Below are 19,065 nucleotides of genomic sequence, written 5' to 3' on the forward strand. Positions count from 1 at the left end.
TAACATGGAAAAAAATAATGTAAATACATCGCAATTAGAATAAAATGTTTGTCGACCATTCGACAATTTTTTTCACATATGCACCGACTGAATATTAGAACAAAAACAAAGTTACCTGAAACGAGCGTCCTCTCCGATCCCCCTGTCATTGTCACTTATGTGCCGCCAATATATCACTCAAAGTATGAGGTTGTTAGCACATTCGGTTCCTTGAAGGCCAGCACCATAATCCAGGCAGCAATTACAAAAAGAACCCATTTTCAATGTCACAAGTTACACGAGGGTAAATGGCGAGCGACGCAAACGTCGTTCGCGCCACGCACTGACATCTCACCCGTTCTTAACAATAATATTTTAACAATTATTACCTTCTCCCTCATGGAAATTAGTTTCCCGATGTTTATGTTCCTCGATATCAGCCATGACCAATTTATTTATTTCGAGATCTGACTTGACTGAACATAGCGACATGCAATTTTTCCAACACGACGCAAGATGACAACTTAACATACAAAGACGTGTCAATGTCAAAAAATTATATGATGTTTTTAAAAAAAAAATTGAAGAAATAAAATAAGTTTATGTAATATCATTGAAATTAGTCATTTTAATCCAAAATATTTGTAATTATATTTGCTTTTATTTTGTGTTGTTAATACGAATTTCAGGAAGGAAATATTAATGAATGATAATAATCTGTGGCTATGATTCATAATTAGTTGTTAAATTGGTTAAGGTGTCAAATTTCCACGAAAATAATTTATTTACAGTTAAGGAAAGAAAAATTTATGAATTAAAAGTAACACTAAGAAGAAATATTAAATCATGCAGGTATTGTAGACTAATTTACTAATGTTATAAGATATTAATAAAGAGGTTGTTATAAATTTTCATAAGCTTGAAGTGCATAAACTTAAGTAATTTAATGGTTTATATTTTAGAACCCAAATGAAGATACCGAATGGAACGATGTTTTGCGTTCGAAGGGTATTCTCCCCCCCAAAGAGAAAGAAATTTCTGAAGAAGAAATTGTTAATATGATCGAAGAAACTATACAAAAAAACCAAGCAGAAAGTATGTCACACATTTGTTGGTTATGTACACCTGTTGCATTTTTTTCGTTTATAACTCTTTCTATCCAAATATTTACTGTACGATAACATTAAATTTATAGAGGACAAGAAATTATCGGAATTAGATCTAGATGGCCTCGACGAACTTGAAGATTCAGAAGACGAGGCAGTTATAGAGGAGTACAGAAGAAAAAGAATAGCGGAACTTAAAAAAATGGCAGAGAAACCGAGGTTTGGCGAAGTGAGGGAGGTGTCTGGTCAGGACTATGTACAAGAAGTTAATAAGGCTGGTGAAGGAATCTGGGTGGTCATTCACTTATATAAACAGGGGTGAGAACTTTGCATAAGGTTTCTTTTACTTTAATAACAGCAATAATATCAAACTAGTTAAGTAAATAAAAATATATATAATAGTAAAGGAGTTATTTATCTTATTGCTTTTGATGTTTCAGGATTCAACAGTGTGCACTTATTAATCAGCATTTGAAACAACTATCAGCCAAATTTCCTTACACTAAGTTTCTGAAAGCCATTGCTCAGACATGCATCCCGAATTTCCCTGAAAGGAACCTACCCAGTCTTTTTGTATATTTCGAGGGAGATATGAAGAAACAATTTGTTGGGCCCCATGAGTTGAGAGGGACTTCACTCACTTGTGATGGTGAGAAATGTATAGCATATTCTAATGGCAGAAGGAGTAAATGTAAACAATCCTAAGATTATGTATTCTTTGCAATTTACTAATAGCTCTACTCTTTAATGCTCTACAAACAGTTCTATATAATAAATTTCAACTTTGATATGACATTTGAAATGCCTTTTTTTTGAATTCATAATTAATACTATAGGTTAATTTAATTCTCGAACATACATTATGGCAACTCTAGGCCAAAGTTGTTTATTTGCCTTTACTCCTATCACCATTAGAATTGCATTGGATTACAATAATCAACCTATCCTCAGATTCTGAGCTGATTAACACCTGCATTTCTTGATATAAGCCCTTATGTGTTTTTGTTTCAGAGCTTGAATATATCTTGGGCCAAGTTGGAGCTGTTGATACCAAAATAACAGATGATCCTAAACCAAAAATTAAGGATAAGATGTTCACCGACCTCGGCTCTAATGATTGGTGAAAATTGTAGTGAAAAATAATGCACAAAAAATGCATTTATGTGTTACAGACTTGGTGTAAATGAGGTGCTGTGCTTATGGATTGCGGGTTCATACTTATGTTGCAAATTATTTATTTAAAAAGCTTATATAACTTGAATATAGTTATTCAAATATTAACTGATGTACTTTTAAAAAGTGTATTATTATATTTTAAATTATTAAAATAATAAAAACATATTGATTTTCATTTAATACTTGACTAAGGGATACAATCAAAAAACATACACATTTTGCCTTTAGTTACTTGTGAAAACATATTTACATTGAATTTTTTACATAACTAAGTCTTGTTAAAGATAAAACATAGAGGTTACTGTATACAGTGTAACATTTTTTATACATTTCCATGACTCACTTATATTTTTAAGACAGTATACATAACAAATATGTACAATGAGAAAGAAAATTATATTCTTTTATTAATAGATGTCCTCTCAAAAATGATGTTTATATGTTTTTAAAGATAGAATAAAAAGTACTTAATATGCTTCAGAACAAATAAGCTATTACAACAGCCAGCTTGTTTGAACTCATCTGATATGCCCTTTTTCTCTTACTGGGGGTCAATATTTTAATTAGGTGTACAAGTCATTCTTTCCATTTCTTTCTTAATTTATTTTTACTGGCCAACCATTCCAAAGTTATTTTCTAATTAATATTTTTTTCTCTGGAGTCTAGTCAGTAGGGATCATTAATCAGCAACCCCTATTTAGGTTGATGGTCGAAACGCATTTAGCGATGCACTGTTCAACCGGTAGCCTTGAGCGTAATCCAAGCTCGAAGACGAATGTCAGGATCCGCGCTGCATGCTCCTGCATGCCCACTACCAGCTCAGGTAGTTTATCCAGCACTGATTGAGCTATTTCCGGTTGATCTGAGTCGAGGCATTCCAGAACTGCTTGAAGACCTAAATAATTAAATGTTATTACATTATTAATTAAGACTAGCATGTATTCTATCTCCAAACAAGTTTATAACTAAGTCTTACAGTTGTGTATTTGCGTTTATGGTATTTTTTTCTCTTATAGGTAGTCGAGCAAATAGGTCACCTGATGGTAATGGTAAGCGGTGGTGTACCGCCCATAGACATAGGCGATGAAAGAAATATTAACCTTTTCTTATATCTTCAACTAAGATTTTATGTAGTTACACTGGTTCATTCACCCTTCAAATCGGACCGCAACAATATTAGATATTGCTACTTAGCGGTGGAATATCTGATAAGTGGATAGTACCTACCCCGACGCGCTAGATACGTTTTTTCTACAGAAGCTGGTGTATAAGTGCATTTGATGTGTATGTGACATAGTAGCTTACATAATTTAGGTTATACATCATTTCCAATTCAAGAAAATACAAGTAAGAATTACTTGCAGAACTACAAATAAATGCATATTTGATTATTTTTTTAAAAAAGGGGGAAAGTCTATAGGAAGAAACAGCGATTGCAAAGAACAGCACAAGACAGGAGTAGGTCGTTTCGTACCGGGATGCGTGTCCGGTGCGGCGGGCAGCAGCTTGGTGAGCAGCGACAGCGTGGCCGTCCGCAGCGGCGCGTGCGTCGACGCGGCCAGCGGCGCCACCGCGCGCAGCAGCGCGTCCGCACTCGCCGCGCCGCCCCACGCGCCGCCGCGCCGCACGCCCCACGCCTCCACCTCCTGAGGGTATCGGCACACCGGTGTTCAAGGTCACATGGCGTTTCTTTCATTTGCGACGGATATTACACGTAAGTCAACAAAAATTCTGCAGTACAACTGAGCCTTTAAGAACGGTAGTGTCTGAACGGTTCGAGTTAATTACACAAAGTAATATAATAATTGATAAGATAATTCTCGACTACATCTATATGACAAAAATGTTAAATAGTACCGGTCCGGGGATTAATCCTTAAGGAATTCAAGAACAAGCAACAAAGTTTAACGGGGTTAACCTGCACTAGCCAGTGCAGCTCGTCGGGTGGCGCGATGCGTCTCCGCAGGGCTTGAAGCGCGTGTGGGGGGGGCGCAGCGCTGGCCGCCCCCTCCCCGCCCGCTACGCCCGCGAGCGCCGCCTGGGACCTGACGACACAAATACAAACGTTAACAAACCGAACTTCATGTAATTACTCGTAATTAATGAGTCGCGGAGCACTCACGCTATGGTGTCGCGATGCGCGTGCAGCAGTGCGGCAGCGCGCTGCGGGCGGGCGGCGCGATACCGCCGCAGCAGCGCCGCCACGCGGTGCGCCAGCGAGCTGCCCCCGCCGCCGCCGCCGCCTCCGCTCTTCAGCATGTTCAGGAAGCACTCCAGGATGCCGTGCACCTCATCGCTACAAACGGAAGGGTGTTAGCGCAAATGTTTCGACATGAGCATAGTCTCTGCCAGATCACCACTCACCCCGCCGGGGGCTCGAAGAGGTCGGCATCGGGCAGCACCTCGAGCGCGGCCAGCAGGTGCTGCAGGTGGTGGTGCTGTCGCGCGCGCACGCCGCGCAGCAGCGCGCCGGCCAGCGGCAGCGCCCGCGCGCCCGCGCCCGCGCAGCGCGCGAACACGCCGCGCGCGCCCGCCTCCGTGCGCCACATTCTGCGCGCCACCGGGGAGTGGGAGGTTAGCTATGTTATATTTCATTTGTACGATTTAGAGTTTAACCCGGTAACGCTTCACGGTCGAAAGGGTTGCGTACTGTTGTAATAAATTGTTATTTATATATTAGTTTGAAACATGGGCCGCTGTACTTCTGCGAGTGCTCCTTGGAGTGGTGGTGGGGCGCGGCGAGCGCGGTGAGCAGCGCGTGCGCGACGCGGTCGGTGGCGCTCGTGGAGCGGCGCGCCACCGCCCGAGCCTCGCCCGCCACCAGCAGCTGCGGCGTCGCAGGAGGGAGATCCTCGCACTCGCGCAGCAGCTGGAGCACCTTCGGCACCTGAGGGCGTTGAAAGTGCCGTGAACATTCCGAGCGAGAGACTTCGGCTGACCGGAATAGTACGATGAAACTCGTGCGGCCGCGAGGGGAGGGTCCGACCTTCATGTAGAGCAGCAGCAGCAGCAGCGGGTGCGAGCGCGCGGCGGCGAGCGCGGCGGCCAGCAGCGCGTGCGGCGCGGCGCAGCAGCGCAGCACGAGCGGCAGGCGCGCCTCGATGCGGCGCCGCGCCGCCTCCGCGCCCTCCGCCGCCTCCGCCTCGCGCGCCTCCGCGCCCACGTAGCCGATCAGCACGCCGAGCTGCGGGCGGGCGGCCGTCAGCCTCGGTCGTCGCCGACGTCACTAGGTGACGGGGCGGCGGGGTACCTGGTGGTGCGACAGGCGCAGCGAGTCGTCGGGCGAGTGGTGCTTGGGCGTGGCGCGGTCGCGGCCCTGCCACACGCGCGGGCTGCCGATCAGCGTCTCCGCGAAGTCCAGCACCGCCTTCGCCGACCAGCCTCTAATTATATATATTCTAATTATAATAAATTTTTAATCGAGGTAGCGAACTTCACTTTACGCGAGTCTCCATATAACGCTAGCCAGTTTGAATATGTTTTGGAGTCCCTGTCCGTACCCGTGCTCGGTGAGCGCGGCGAGAGCTGCGTGCAGGGTGCGCCACGAGGCGCGGTGAGCCAGCAGCGTCACCAGCAGCGGGCGCCACGCCCCCCCGCCGCGCTGGAACATCAGCCGCATCTGTGCCGACGTTATCGTTCATTATAGTATACATCGTACGAGAACAATGTTTGTATCGTGTTCCTCCCGCACCTAGTATCCATAGTAATAAATGAAATAACTTTTCCTCTTCACTAATAAACTTCGTAAAATTACACAACGCTTTGTCTTCCGAAGCAGACGGGCAGACGTTGTGTTATTATTGGAGGTATTAAAATCTGCCGTCACGGATTTGCTCGAGTTACATAAATAACAATAAAAACGCGACATAATAATATATTATATAATTGACAATGGAAATGTTCCACTCGCCTGCCTGCCCAGCGTCTCCCGCTGCAGCTCCGAGAGCCAGTCCAGCAGCAGGCCGCAGCCCAGGCCGCGTCGGGACAGCACGTGCTGTGCGCACGCACTGAACTTGTCGTCGTCCGGGTCGTCTTTCACCTTCGACGCAAACATTAGTCACAAAGATAAATCTAGCTGCCAACGAGACCTTTTTTTTTTAAAAAAAAAGGGTTCTGAAACTAGAACATGGGTTATCTGACGAGAAACTGTGTTCTTAAAAAGAGCAAATGCAGAGGTCGAATGTAATCTATCATAGTTACGATTCGATAGCATCGGAGGGTAGGATGGGTGTTGTAGTTAAATTATTAACAAATGCTGAATACTCTATTCCAATGTTAGTAGGGAAGGTAAATAAGCAACTTTGACCTTGAATTGACATGACATTTGAGTTAGACTAGTGAGGGAAAATTATTGAATGAGTGGGTTAATGAATGAATGATAAAGTATGAAATACTTATTACAATATAGATATCTTTATCGGTTTTAAACGTAATTTTATATAAATTTTAATAGATATAATATGTTATATGAATTACAGGTAAAAAAAAACAATTATTAAACAAAAATTTATTCAGATTCAGATTTTAAGCTCTCATCATTAATAATAAATTTGGTACGGTCTAACTTCGTTGTATCAAGGACTCCATCTAATTTTTTAATTTTTTCTTCCTCTTTTAATACAATGTACTGATTAACTTAAAAAGAGGCAGTTATTTTTAATCACAAAAACACCCTCAATTTTATTTATTTGAATATATTTTATTTTGTTTTCAATCTATATTATATTGCCAACATAAATAAAAAGAAACATTAATTTATGTTTTAATAATAAAGTATACTTTTCAAATAATATTATGTGACGTATTTTATAATACTAAGACTTCGATTAAATTATATTTTGAATATCTATCAAAGAAAAATCTTATTTTATATTTTACCCATAACGACTATCAACTTTAAATAAACAAGATTGAAATATATTCTTTAGCATTCAAATTTTTGAAAAAAATATACATATAACATTAAAAATGAAAACTTACCTTAATTTTTAAATTAAAATAAAAATGTTCAATAAGCTTAGTTTGTGTCGAATACATAACAAAAGTCAGTAGGCAAAAGCAAAAGGTCGTAAATACAAAATCCGTTTCAATCACAGTCCGTTTAAACAAAGACAGGTCGTATAGAAAAACTTTTAATAATTCCGAATAATCACCCGTGCACCGTATCATGTGAGAAAGATCAAAGACGCATGTTTTACTTTTGTATTATTTTCAAAACTATAAATTGATTATTGTTATGCAAAAAAGTAATCTATGTTTTGCGATTTTAAATTTTTTATATCTTTAAAATTAAAAAAAAAATTTAAAACATTTTTTTTTCGTTACTTACGTTACTATATAAAGTTATTATCGAATATTAGATAACTTTCTATATTTTTTCCAAATATTTCATATTCCATATTATATACAAATTAATAAACAAATATCTATTTTAAAAAATTAAATTTTGTGACAGAAACTAAAATAATGTATTTTTTATCTGTATAAATTCATCATTTTCCATTCGTTTAGCAAACGTCCTTGATCGAGACCTTAATATTAATTGTCAGTTCATCGAAAAATGGCGTCTTGAAAGTCGGCAAAACTGTTTTAGAAACTTTGGAAGTAAAATTAAAGTGGATTTAAGTAGTAAAGTAAAATATTGTTGTATTACAAATGAAGATATTAATCAAGAACTGTTTGTAGTGCATAATATAGCGGAGTCATCAGCAAATCACTTGGAATATTTAAAATTACCTACGGTTTGTTTTTATTTATTCCTATTTTCATTGGAATAGAGTATAAATATATATCGAAGCCATTTGGGCCAGGAGCTCCGATCAATTCGAAAAAGAAATGTACTTAGTTATAGAGTTTTTATATGTTTTTTTGTTACTTTTTTCATATTTTTTAAGATCGATATCGATAGGCTGACGCCTCGTAGAAAATTGTACCATAAAAACGGTTATAATAAATGGACATGAACCAACTCGGGCACAACGGAGAAATATTGATTAAAATTACCTGCAGCTCATAGCGACCCTCCTGGTTCTTTTCGAGCAGGTGCGTGATGGTGTCCACCACCACCTGCGTGTCCTGCGTCTCGATGATCTCATTACCGAGCGCCTCCAGCGTGCTCGGTGTAGCCGATTCCAGGGCTTGAAATTAATCATTTACTTATTATATATAGTCGATAATATTATATGTATATAGAGGGCTATTTTTGTGTGATGTATGATAAGTTGATGATGTCGTCCTGAATAGTGCGCATGTGTGTACGTAAACACAGGCACCCGCTCACTATTCGATGGGAGGGCAATTTCCGATACGATCGGAGAGAGTTCAGGTGTTACTTTGACGTGCTCTAAAAATGCCTTCTATGGTAGAATTTCTGGGGAGCGGACGAGGTGGTACTCAAAGATATCGTAAATCACAAAGTAGTCAGCAAAGACCCGTACCGGCGACGAGCTGGTCTTTGGTGGCGGCGGCGGGCAGCACGCGCGGCACGAGCGGCGCCCCGCGCGCCGGCGCCCCGCGCGCCGCCCGCAGCGCCTCCACCACCGGCCCGCGGGACAGCTTGCACTGGCTCAGCAGCGCGCCCGCCGTCTGCACAGCGTGCGGACAGGCGACGGTGTTACGCTCACAACCGGGTCGATCGTCCACGACGTCGCAGCGGGTCGTCTTTTATACACATGCAAATATACGCGTTTGTGTAAAGGACGACCGGCTGCGACTTAAAAACGACCCGAGTGGAAACCCAAAATATAATTGAGTAAAATTACTTTTCATTAACAGCTAACAATTCAATAAAAGTACTTAAAGGACAACGACTTCTTGCAGTACAATAGACTCGTGAACCGTATTTATACACTGTGTAAACATAACTGCTCACTCGATAAGACTTGCTACAAAACAGTGGCTAAACGAAGCCACAAAGCGAGTCAGTATTGAGAGTGTAGAACGTATTGACCGGCACCGACCTCCGGCAGCGCGGCGGGGCGCAGACGAGCCAGCGCGCGCAGCAGCGGCGCGGCGAGTGCGGGCCGCCGCAGCAGCGCCGCCGCCCGCGCCGCCCGCAGCGCCGCCAGCACGGCGCGCGTGGCCGCGCCCGCGCCGCCCTCCGCCGCCAGCAGCTGCGCACGGGGGCCAGCTCAGAACATTTTTTTGCAAGGTTTTTCCGTGTCGCAGGGTTCTCGGGGATCGTTCGACTCACTCCATGTAGCTGCGTGAAGGCAATGTCGAGGTCCCCGCGGTAGGAGTCCGCCCCCGCGAAGGCGGTGGCCATCAGGGCGCCGATCTGCCCCGCCTCCAGCTCGGCGGTCTGGCGCGGACCGCTCCAGGGATCCTCCGTCTCGTCCGGGAGACCCTCCTCGGTGAAAAGCGTATCGTCTAGTTCGAAAACGAAAAACATGCCATCGATTATAGTGTCGCTGGAGCCAGGCGACGGCCCGGCTCAGAGGAAAAAGAAAGTAAAATTACGACATTTAGTGAACCAGTCGGTTCACAGCGCTAGGGGGCTACGCTGCGCCTCGCTACGCACCGGGCGGGTAGTGCGGGCGGCTGAGGCGCAGCGCGGCGGCGAAGGCGTGGCCGCCGCTGGCGCCGCGCGCGCGCTGCACGCGCAGCAGCTGCGCCATGTAGGCGCGCTCCACGCCCAGCCGCACCACGGCGCCCGCGGGGCACGCGTCCAGCGCGCCCAGCAGCGCGCTGCAACACGCGTTTATCGAAGAGATTGCGGAATGTGACTTTGTAATACTGAACGAGTAATTCTTGTATTATTGATATCGAGTATTTGTGATCGATATTTCGGAAACGGCATCGACGAGTCGTCTCAAATATTGTTTGTACGTGATATTTTGCTTTTTAACTTCGTCTATTGATGTATTCACTTTTGCGAAATTTTTCATTAAAAAATAAAACGATGTAATGTTTGGCAAATAATTAAAATAATTGAAGTTGTATATAGTAGTTGTGGATTTTTTCCATTTTTTTTACATCCAAATCTTCTTTTTGTAAATTATGAATTAGTTAAAACATTTCAATAGGGGACGTTGATTTATATCAATATTGTGTACTGAAACATTGTAGTATGTTAGTATAAAGGGGAGAGGCACTGACCTCATGGAGGACACGGGCATGCCGAAGGTCTGTATGAAGAGCGCCAGCTTGTGCGCCGGCAGGCCCCGGAGACCGGCCTCCAGCAGCGCCGGGCGCGCCGAGCGCACGAGGCTCAGGCGCAGCCAGTCCGGCAGCAGCACGGCCTCATCCGACGACTCCGACACGAAGGCCTCGGGCGCGTCCCCCACCCACGTGGACTGCAGCCACGAGTACATCTCTTGGTTCGAGTCCACTGCGCGGGAGCGATGCTCATTTGACTTATTATATATTTTAAAGGGTTTAGCGGTTACTATGCGTGACCTTGTGAGCCAGCATCTCACACAAACGTTGGCTGTGGAACAACTGTTTATTTCTTTTATTGGTCACCTGACACTGTAGGAAATATAGAAAATTTTTTAAACCATCAACGAGCCTCCAATCCTGATCAGCATTGTATCGCTAGAGCCTGTAAGTGTCCCGGATGACTGGAGAATAGTAACAAAAAATACAACAATATGTTGCTGCAAGAATAACTGCCGACTAGTTGCTACCCGCCCAGAATGGCTTACACCAGGTACGACCAAAAATAACTTTATTTATATGACGATCTGATTAACTTACAGTACGAAGGTCCAAAACATAGCAACTTCAGATGCGCATGCGCAACAACGACGTGCAAGTTAGCTTGTCGTCCATTGGCCCACTGCAGCATAACCTTTTCTCCGGCGTTCCACCCGCCGGATCCCTCGCCGCCCTCCTCCACCGGCTCCTGTATCTCTGGTATTTCGTTTGACAACACCTTTGGGAGAAAATGAATATTAACAAATATGGGTCTGAAACACTTCACCAAAATATTCAGCGACAGTAAATATACCTGTCTGAGATGCATATAGAATATGGTAGTGAGCGCGTGTAGCGCCTTGTGCTGAGCCAGCAGCCTCTCGTCTCGAGGAGTCTCCTTGGAATCCACGGGGGGTAGCACGTAGCCCATCACCGTGGTGCGCTCCATTAACACCTGACTGAGATCCTACGCCAAGTAATCAATCGAGGTTTAGAGTTTAATTAACAACAACAGTTACGTTTTATTTCTTATGTAGCTAGCGTCAGGTTCGTTAGCTCACCAGCACGATGTCGGTGAGGTCGTGGGGATGGTGGTGGTGCGCGTGCTGCGCGAGGAAGCCGAGATAGGCGGCGACGTGGGGGGGCGCGCACTCCACCAGGCACGCGGCGCGCACGCGACGCACCGCCTCGCCGCGCAGCGCCTCCCAGTGGCGCAGCGACGGCAGCAGGCTCAGCCACGACCTGCCGACACCGCCACTACACATCACGCATCCCACGGTCGCGATCACATCCGCATCGATTTGCATGTTTGAAATTTTGGAAGGGCGATAAATGTTTGCATACAACCTCGGCCGAGACCCCGCGGGTCGGAGACGTTACTCACTCCGGATTGACGTCGGCGTTGTAGTCCATCTCCACGGCGTCGTCCGACTGCGAGAGCACCAGCTTCAGGCCCTGCAAGCGAGCGGGCAGTGAGAGCGCGTCGGGCGGGGCGGGGGTGGCGGGGTGTCGCGAGACGCACCCGGTTGGCGGAGGCGCGCGTGGGTGCGTGCGCGTGCGCGAGGCGCTGCAGGTAGTAGTGCAGCACGGCGCGCGCGCCGTCCTCGCTGTGCAGCGTGCGGCGCAGGTGCGCGCACAGCTCGCCCGCCTTGCCCGCCTCGCCCGCGCCCGCGCCGCCCGCCGACAGGAACTCGCAAAGGCACTGCACCGGCAGCACGCTCAGCTCCAGCCGGTCGTGGCGCAGCAGCTGGTGCAGCCACGGCATGGCGCGCCGCGTGCCGTGCCGCTCCACCAGCTGCAGCAGGAGCGCGGGCTGCCGGCACAGCAGGCGCCCGAGGCGCAGTTGCGAGCTGAGCGCCTGCAGCGCCTCCAGCACCCCCGCCGGGGGCCGGCGAGCCGGGCCCAGCGGTTCCAGCGTCGTCAACTATTACAACGAAATCAAGTACTATTAAGTAGGATATAAACGGAAAATAGTTTACTTTTAATATGTCTCTTTTTATTATCAGCTCGACTACGAATAGTATTCGTGAGCTGAATGTATGCATCGTTCGAATAGAAGCGAGTCACCTGCGCCAGCAGACGGGACGAGTGCTCCGTGACGGGCAGCTTGGCGTTGCTGGCGGCGGCCAGGTGCGTCTCCAGCTGCAGTACCGTGGCGCGCTCCGCCTCCAGCCGCTCGCTCTCCCCCGCGCCCGACCACTCGATGGACGGCTTGCTGGCGGGAGCAGTGGTAGGTAGTGATTGTGCAGTATAATTAATAGTAGATGTACCAATTAAAAAAAAAAACTATAACTGATCTCTAGATTACGATTTATCCATTAGAAATATCAAAGGTAGTTCAGCAAAGGTAACCTGGTGATACAGCATTCGATGAGCGCCCGCAGCGTGGGGTACGTGTTCGCTGCTCGCTCGGCGAAGCCCTGCGGGTTGTGCGCCGCCAGCATCGTCAGCAACATCCAGCCGCGCCAGTACAGCGAAGTGATGGCTAGAGCCGGAGGCGTGTACCTTCGAACATCGATGTTGACAATCACTTTCCTCTTCGATACGTACCCAAAATAATACCTCAATATTTTATATATTTTATTGTAATTCTAGATTTAAAACAAAATATTAATTTGATTGACTCGATTTTTGTATATATGTTCGCGAATTGTTTTTAATCGTACAAACTGAAAAAGAGACGCGAATAGTGTGCGAGTGAAATGGCACGTGATCGGCCGCCATTCGTTAATATTTTCTTTATTGACACGCGTCAGTTATATGTTTACTTAAGTAAGCTCTTGTGAACACTTTCTAATAGTCGTTATACAAGATAAATGTAAATTAAAAATAAGTAAGTTACAAATTTAGATTCTATCGATAATAGAGAAAAAAGATACTCATTTCTAAGCAAAAGTGGATACAATTTGTTTTAACATAATAAAACAACTAAAAATTATTAAATTGTGCAAATAATTTGCAAATTAGTTACAGGTCATAAAAATATTTTAATTAAATTATAAGAAAAATCCAGGGGGTACCTCCATTTTTTTGCCCACACTCTGTGTTTTGTACAAAAGAGTTAAGCATAGTATTTTAGATTGTATTATCACCAGAGACGGTTTATTTTTTTTATAGAATAGATAGGCGGACGAGCATATGGGCCACCTGATGGTAAGTGGTCACCAACGCCCATAGACATTGGCATTGCAAGAAATGTTAACCATCGCTTACATCGCCAATGCGCCACCACCCTCGGGAGCTAAGATGTTATGTCCCTTGTGCCTGTAATTACACTGGCTCACTCACGCCTCAAACCGGAACACAACAATACCAAGTACTGCTGTTTTTCGGTAGAATATCTGATGAGTAGGTGGTACCTACCCAGACGAGCTTGCACAAAGCTCTACCACCAGCATAAAAGTTTAAAAGTGAAAGTGCAGACATTCAGCTTAAATAGTTGATTGCAATTGAATTTGAAACCAGGGACGGTTGCTCCGTAACCAATACATACAAACTAGTAACGTTAAATAAAAGTATATAATTAAAAAGCAAATGTGTAAAAAATATATCTTCATACCCAGCCGGTAAGGTGATATTGTCAGGTGGGTGGAACTGGCACAGCTGGAATATGTAGTCTGCAATCTCCAGCTTGTCCACTTGCAGAGGCTGATCCTCCGGCGGCAGTGCGCAAGCGCGCCGCACCAGTTGCTCTATCAGCTCGAACACTTCGGTTGGAGGCACGGGGATATCCTACGTGTGCGGATAAATTATATAAGAATCGCAAATTCATATGTACTAATATTATTATAAATGCGAGAAAAACAAGGACATTTTTTCTTTATATATTTGCCGGGAAGGCAAATGACTCTACTCCACTTAATGGTAAGTGGTAGTAGAGTCCAAACGCGACGACGGCCAGTACAGTCGGGAAGAATGTTCTGTACTAGCCGTCCCCGCCTTGCCGGCCCGCAAGATGCCTCTTCACGCCTCGTTTGAAGGAACCCGGGTTGTAAGAGGAGGGGAACACGTGAGCTGGTAAAAAAATCCATTTTTTGGAAGTGCGAAAAAGAAAAGAGTTGTCAAATTTCTTTGTGCGCGATGGAATTGATGTCACAGTTAGGCAGTGACATCGAGAGCCAGCACGCGTAGATTATGAAGGAAGCAGGAATTGGAGAGAATAATTTCTCAGAGCACTCGCCGTGATACAGTCGATAGAAGGCGCTCAACGCTGCTATCTCTCGATGCAATTGTAAAGGCTCAAGGGTGCTTGTGACCTTTACGTCGCCAATAATGCTTTAAAAATTTAACTATTTTTCTGCCTTCAAATTACTATCCACAATAGACAGTTATTTAAAATGAGCTCACCTTCGACAGACCGATAAAGACGAGTCGCAGGAGCGTGTTCTGCGGCAGCGGGGCCTCGCAGCACAGCCGGTACGTCAGAGCACGCTCCGACTCCGGCGGCCAGTTGTCCACCTTGCTGTACGTCTCCGCCGGCTCCACGAACATTATCTGAGTACGTTCCAATTACGTATCATTCTAGCGAACTGGGTGCTCGATAGCTTCTTGAGCTGAGCGCCACGCGCACGGTGATGCTCGCGCGTACCTTGTTGAGCACGTGCAGGCAATCGTGCCGCGCGGGCCGGTACACGGCGACGGCGGTGTCCAGCAGCCAGCCCAGCGCCTGCTGCTGCAGCGCACACAGCTGCGAGCGATAGTCGCTGGCGTGCTTGCTGTGCGCCGCCGTCACCAGACAGCAGAGGCAGAACAGGTCCGCCAACGACTGGAAGGCGCGCTCGCGCACCTGCACACACACGGGCACGTTACAGGCGCATGTCGCACGCGGAGAGCGGGCGGAGGGGCGGCGCTGACCTCGGCGGGGGGGTCGAGGGGGGGCGGGTGAGCCAGGGCGCGCGCCAGCGGCAGCAGCGCCTGCGCGTCGGAGCGCGTCGCGCGCACGCACTCGCGGGTCAGCGCGCGCAGCGGCCGCAGGTAGTCCTCCGTGCGCACCACCAGCTCCTGTGCACCAACACTATTGTCAATACTTCGTAAGAGATATTTAGTTAGCGGAACAGATGTATGTCACATCCGCCACGCCACTCGAGTTTTTGTATCGTCATAACATGGGTGTAATAAGATCGTAAGTGATGAACCTGGTAAGTGTCAGCCATGGCAGCCGGCACGAGCTGCGGCTGCGCCTGGATGAGCGCCGCCAGCACCGCCATGTTGTTGGGCGAGCGCACGTTGGACAGCTCGTTGTAGATGGTGTGTGTCACCACGCTGCGCAGGAGTGCCGGGCTCTCCGACACCATCTCCCTACAACAACAGGCTCAAGTTAGCGGGACGCCACATCCGTCACGGCAAGAGCGGCGGCGAGGCGCACCTGAGGCAGGCCTGGTAGGCGGCCTGCAGCGGCTTGGTCTTGAGGCGCATGCGCGCGAGCTGCGCCAGCACCTCGTGGTCGCGCGCGGCGCTGGGCCCGGCGGCGTGCGCGTTGGCGCACACGTGCGCCAGCAGCTCCTGCGCCGCGCGCCACAGCTTGCCCGAGTGCAGCCACGCCTCCAGCCGGGACGCCGCTATCATGCGGATCTACAAGCACACTCCATGAAATATTTAGAAATTCAAGATATTACAAATTCATGCTATTAATTACAAAACATTTATTTAAATTAACAAAATTATTGCAGTTTGCACCAATTGTTACAGTAGCAAATAAGCAAACAAAGCTAACCTCCGGAAAACCACACGTGGCAGAGAGCAGCTTGAGGAAGCCTTTGCCGATAGCGTCGGGCGCGGCTCGTCGTTGGATCTGCTCCTTGATCGCCTCCAGCACCAGCGCCTCCACAGTCTCGTAGCTACTGGAGTACCTGCATAGAACATGGATGAAAGTCAAATGTTGCCGTAGCATATGATAGTCTACACTAATATATGAATCTAAAAAAATTGCAATGTGTAACTGACCAAACTATTCAAACAACTATGTTAGGATACTATATAAGGGTCCTGCTATATACCACGTGTGTATGGAGATGAATATGTGCCAAAAAAATTAAGAACACAAGAGAGAGGTGTCAATTCTTACCTCGGGAATACCGAATATTCAAGCTCAGTGTTGTCAGTGTCGTCTTCATTGCTCCCCATCAGTGGGGACCCTGAACCAGATGGTGACATTGTACCTGATAAATATTGTTCAATATTATTTTTTCTATCCCTAATCTCAAAGACTAATGATATTTTTAATTTTTTACCTGTTTACTTTCAGAAAATAGGGCATGACTGTAAATAAAATGATCAAAAAGATGAAACTATAGGAATTAACTTTTTTTGCCAAAATAAAATATATTTGTTCTGAATCAAGTGAATCAAAGTGCAGCGAAGAGCGCCATCTTTGAAATTGTTACAACTACCGATCATGTGAACAAAACACTAGCACAAAAAATTCATATATAGATGTTAGTATTGTCAACAGTCCAACATTGTCGAAACAAATATATATCAGACTAATACGTGAGTTATATAAGTTAGTTTCAAATGTTATGATATATAATAAATACTGAATAATATATAACCCTTCCCATATTAATACACACATAGGTTAATCCTCTTAATCTTACCTAATGCATTGTCACTGGGAATTAGATGAGCAGCTGGCTGCTTTGTTCCAAATGCTGTAACAATGTTCTCCACCAAGCATTTACACCAGGAACAGTCCACCCACCAACGCTCATTAAGAGCATCTTCTATATATACCTGAAAAAAACCCAGTCAAATGTGATAGAAATTTATTATTATAATTACTACTTCTTCCGGTTTCTTTTAAATCATTCACTAAATAATAATCATAAAGTTTGACTGGCTTAATAACAAATGTCATTCCCAAAAACAAATATACTTTTTGAAAGTTAAATAAAAATTGTAAATACTACAATACAATATTATTTGTCTTAATAGTTACTAAAAAAACTAAAACAAATAATAATGTCATAATAATAAGTAAAAGTAAAAACCTCAAAAATACAATAATAAATTCATTGTTTATGACTTCAGAATGACAACAATTTAAAATTTAAATACTAGAATGGATATTGTAACTTTAGTACAATAAACTAAACTAAACAGCTTAAAGACAAGCTGTATACATGCAATTAAAAACTGCTCTTCAATAAATTGTTCCTTTTCACTTTGTTTTTATATAGCTGCTTTATAATCAAGATTAATAATATTAATATGATGTAAATTCTCACCTTTATAAATGTATCAGGCCAATTATTACCATCTCTGTGTCCAGCATATAGCATGTTACATGCCAGTACAAAAACAAGTGGATTTCCTTTGCTTTTGAATGCTGCACCCTGTTCTCTTTTCAACAGTGTGCACAGAGTCTGTGTTACTGTCTCATGAGCAAACATATTTGGACGAATTTTAGTCAAATATAGCATACTCATGCAAAGGATTGGGTCTGGTTTCGAGCGCTGAGATTTAAGAAGTCTTATGGATCCTGTTAACAGACCTAGCTGAAAATATTAAGGACTCTTATTGTATTTTAGTAACCATTAACAATTTGATAAAAATCTTTTAATTAGACCATTATCATTAAAAATAAAACAAAGGTATCTTTATCACTAATAGCTATCTCTAGATTTAGTTCCAGAGAAGCGTAGAGCAAATATGCAAATCGATAAACATAATCAAATTGTTTTAAATATATATTTTAATAAGTAATTTAATTTAGAGTGATAAAGTTATTGTCTAAATACCAATTTATCAGAGTTGTGTGTGTCCAGTGCTTGTAGGACATTAGGAACAAGATCCACAGGATCAACTTCTAAGGATGTGCCACTGACAGCTTCAGCAGGGGACCCTATTCTTGCCCTCTTGCTTGGAGGCTGACTGCCAAAACCAGTTGTTTCACGTTTTCTTTCTGCAACACCTATAAATTTGCAATTTGATTATAAAAACAATGTGTTCTTCATGAAGTGTTAATAATATATAAAAGAAACATTTTTTCTAATTTTCTTTACAATTTAAAATTGGACAATACAATAATGAGAGACAAATTATGTTCAAAAGTTGTAAACTTTATCAAATGATGGAAATTGTATCAGAAATACTAACTCTTTAAATCTAAGCTTAAAGAATTACATTACTTATACTATAATTTGAAATAAGAACGAGTATCTATCATATTATTAAGATTGATTTTCATATTGTGACAGAATAGATAGCCTCAGAATATACTGTAGCTTGTAACTTACTACTAGTAGATGGTTTATGTATGTTTCTTTTCTCTGAGTCTCTAGATACCACTACAGTAGATTTACTGCCTAGCGCAAATATATCCTGAGGATGCTGCGGAGCCTTGCTCTTGCCGCCGCGGCCGGTTGAAGACATTTTACCACGCTCCATGGTAACAAACACTTGATTTCTACTTTAAGCAATAATACTTTATAGCTTCAGGTCATTACGTAATTAATGTTTTATTCTTAGATACTATTTTGAATGAATAATAATATATATTTTCGTTTACAAACAACACTATTTCACATTTCAGGAGAACTAATTTGATTTTGACGTTCGCTCGTGTTGTCGACTCAGTTGTCAACAAGAATGTTGCTGTTGACGTCTGACAATAATAATGATTGTTATTACTACGTTTCTTTTTCTAAGGAATATAAAGGAATAAGAA

General features: G+C 44.2%; 3 protein-coding genes across 8 annotated transcripts in view; 1 reads left to right on the top strand and 2 right to left on the bottom strand.

Annotated features, from left to right (window-relative positions):
• Positions 1-489, bottom strand: part of LOC126775826 (atlastin) — a 30,582-nt gene extending 30,093 nt beyond the window's left edge. For 2 of the 6 annotated variants that reach the window (XM_050497948.1, XM_050497943.1), the window contains exons 1-2: positions 369-482; positions 116-209 (exon numbers count right to left, since the gene is read on the bottom strand). In XM_050497948.1, the coding sequence (XP_050353905.1) occupies positions 116-149 (34 nt within the window). In that variant the 5' untranslated portion in view covers positions 150-209; positions 369-482. The other 4 variants (XM_050497941.1, XM_050497940.1, XM_050497942.1 and 1 more) reach the window with 4 other exon arrangements.
• A 181-nt stretch (positions 490-670) lies between these two features.
• On the top strand, positions 671-2,345 carry LOC126776067 (viral IAP-associated factor homolog). The gene is made up of 5 exons (XM_050498337.1): positions 671-831; positions 942-1,074; positions 1,175-1,403; positions 1,526-1,734; positions 2,097-2,345. The coding sequence occupies exons 1-5, from the start codon at positions 826-828 to the stop codon at positions 2,207-2,209; spliced, it is 690 nt and encodes a 229-aa protein (XP_050354294.1). The 5' UTR covers positions 671-825; the 3' UTR covers positions 2,210-2,345.
• A 128-nt stretch (positions 2,346-2,473) lies between these two features.
• On the bottom strand, positions 2,474-18,962 carry LOC126776066 (integrator complex subunit 1). Its single transcript, XM_050498336.1, has 35 exons — positions 18,635-18,962; positions 18,137-18,309; positions 17,624-17,893; positions 16,994-17,129; positions 16,462-16,555; positions 16,111-16,246; positions 15,763-15,968; positions 15,533-15,695; positions 15,252-15,398; positions 14,986-15,183; positions 14,745-14,891; positions 13,957-14,129; positions 12,750-12,902; positions 12,465-12,612; positions 11,920-12,321; positions 11,782-11,852; positions 11,459-11,639; positions 11,212-11,364; positions 10,959-11,136; positions 10,359-10,590; positions 9,781-9,947; positions 9,454-9,629; positions 9,221-9,373; positions 8,699-8,846; positions 8,265-8,398; positions 6,172-6,300; positions 5,762-5,880; positions 5,512-5,644; positions 5,248-5,445; positions 4,964-5,148; positions 4,626-4,811; positions 4,384-4,557; positions 4,180-4,306; positions 3,736-3,907; positions 2,474-3,156 (listed from the first exon to the last, which is right to left on the bottom strand). Exons 1-35 carry the CDS (start codon positions 18,783-18,785, stop codon positions 2,945-2,947), a joined length of 5,925 nt encoding a protein of 1,974 aa, XP_050354293.1. The 5' UTR covers positions 18,786-18,962; the 3' UTR covers positions 2,474-2,944.
• Positions 18,963-19,065: the final 103 nt, after the last annotated feature.

This window comes from Nymphalis io, chromosome 19 (genome assembly GCF_905147045.1).
Source record: "Nymphalis io chromosome 19, ilAglIoxx1.1, whole genome shotgun sequence".
NCBI lineage: Eukaryota > Metazoa > Arthropoda > Insecta > Lepidoptera > Nymphalidae > Nymphalis > Nymphalis io.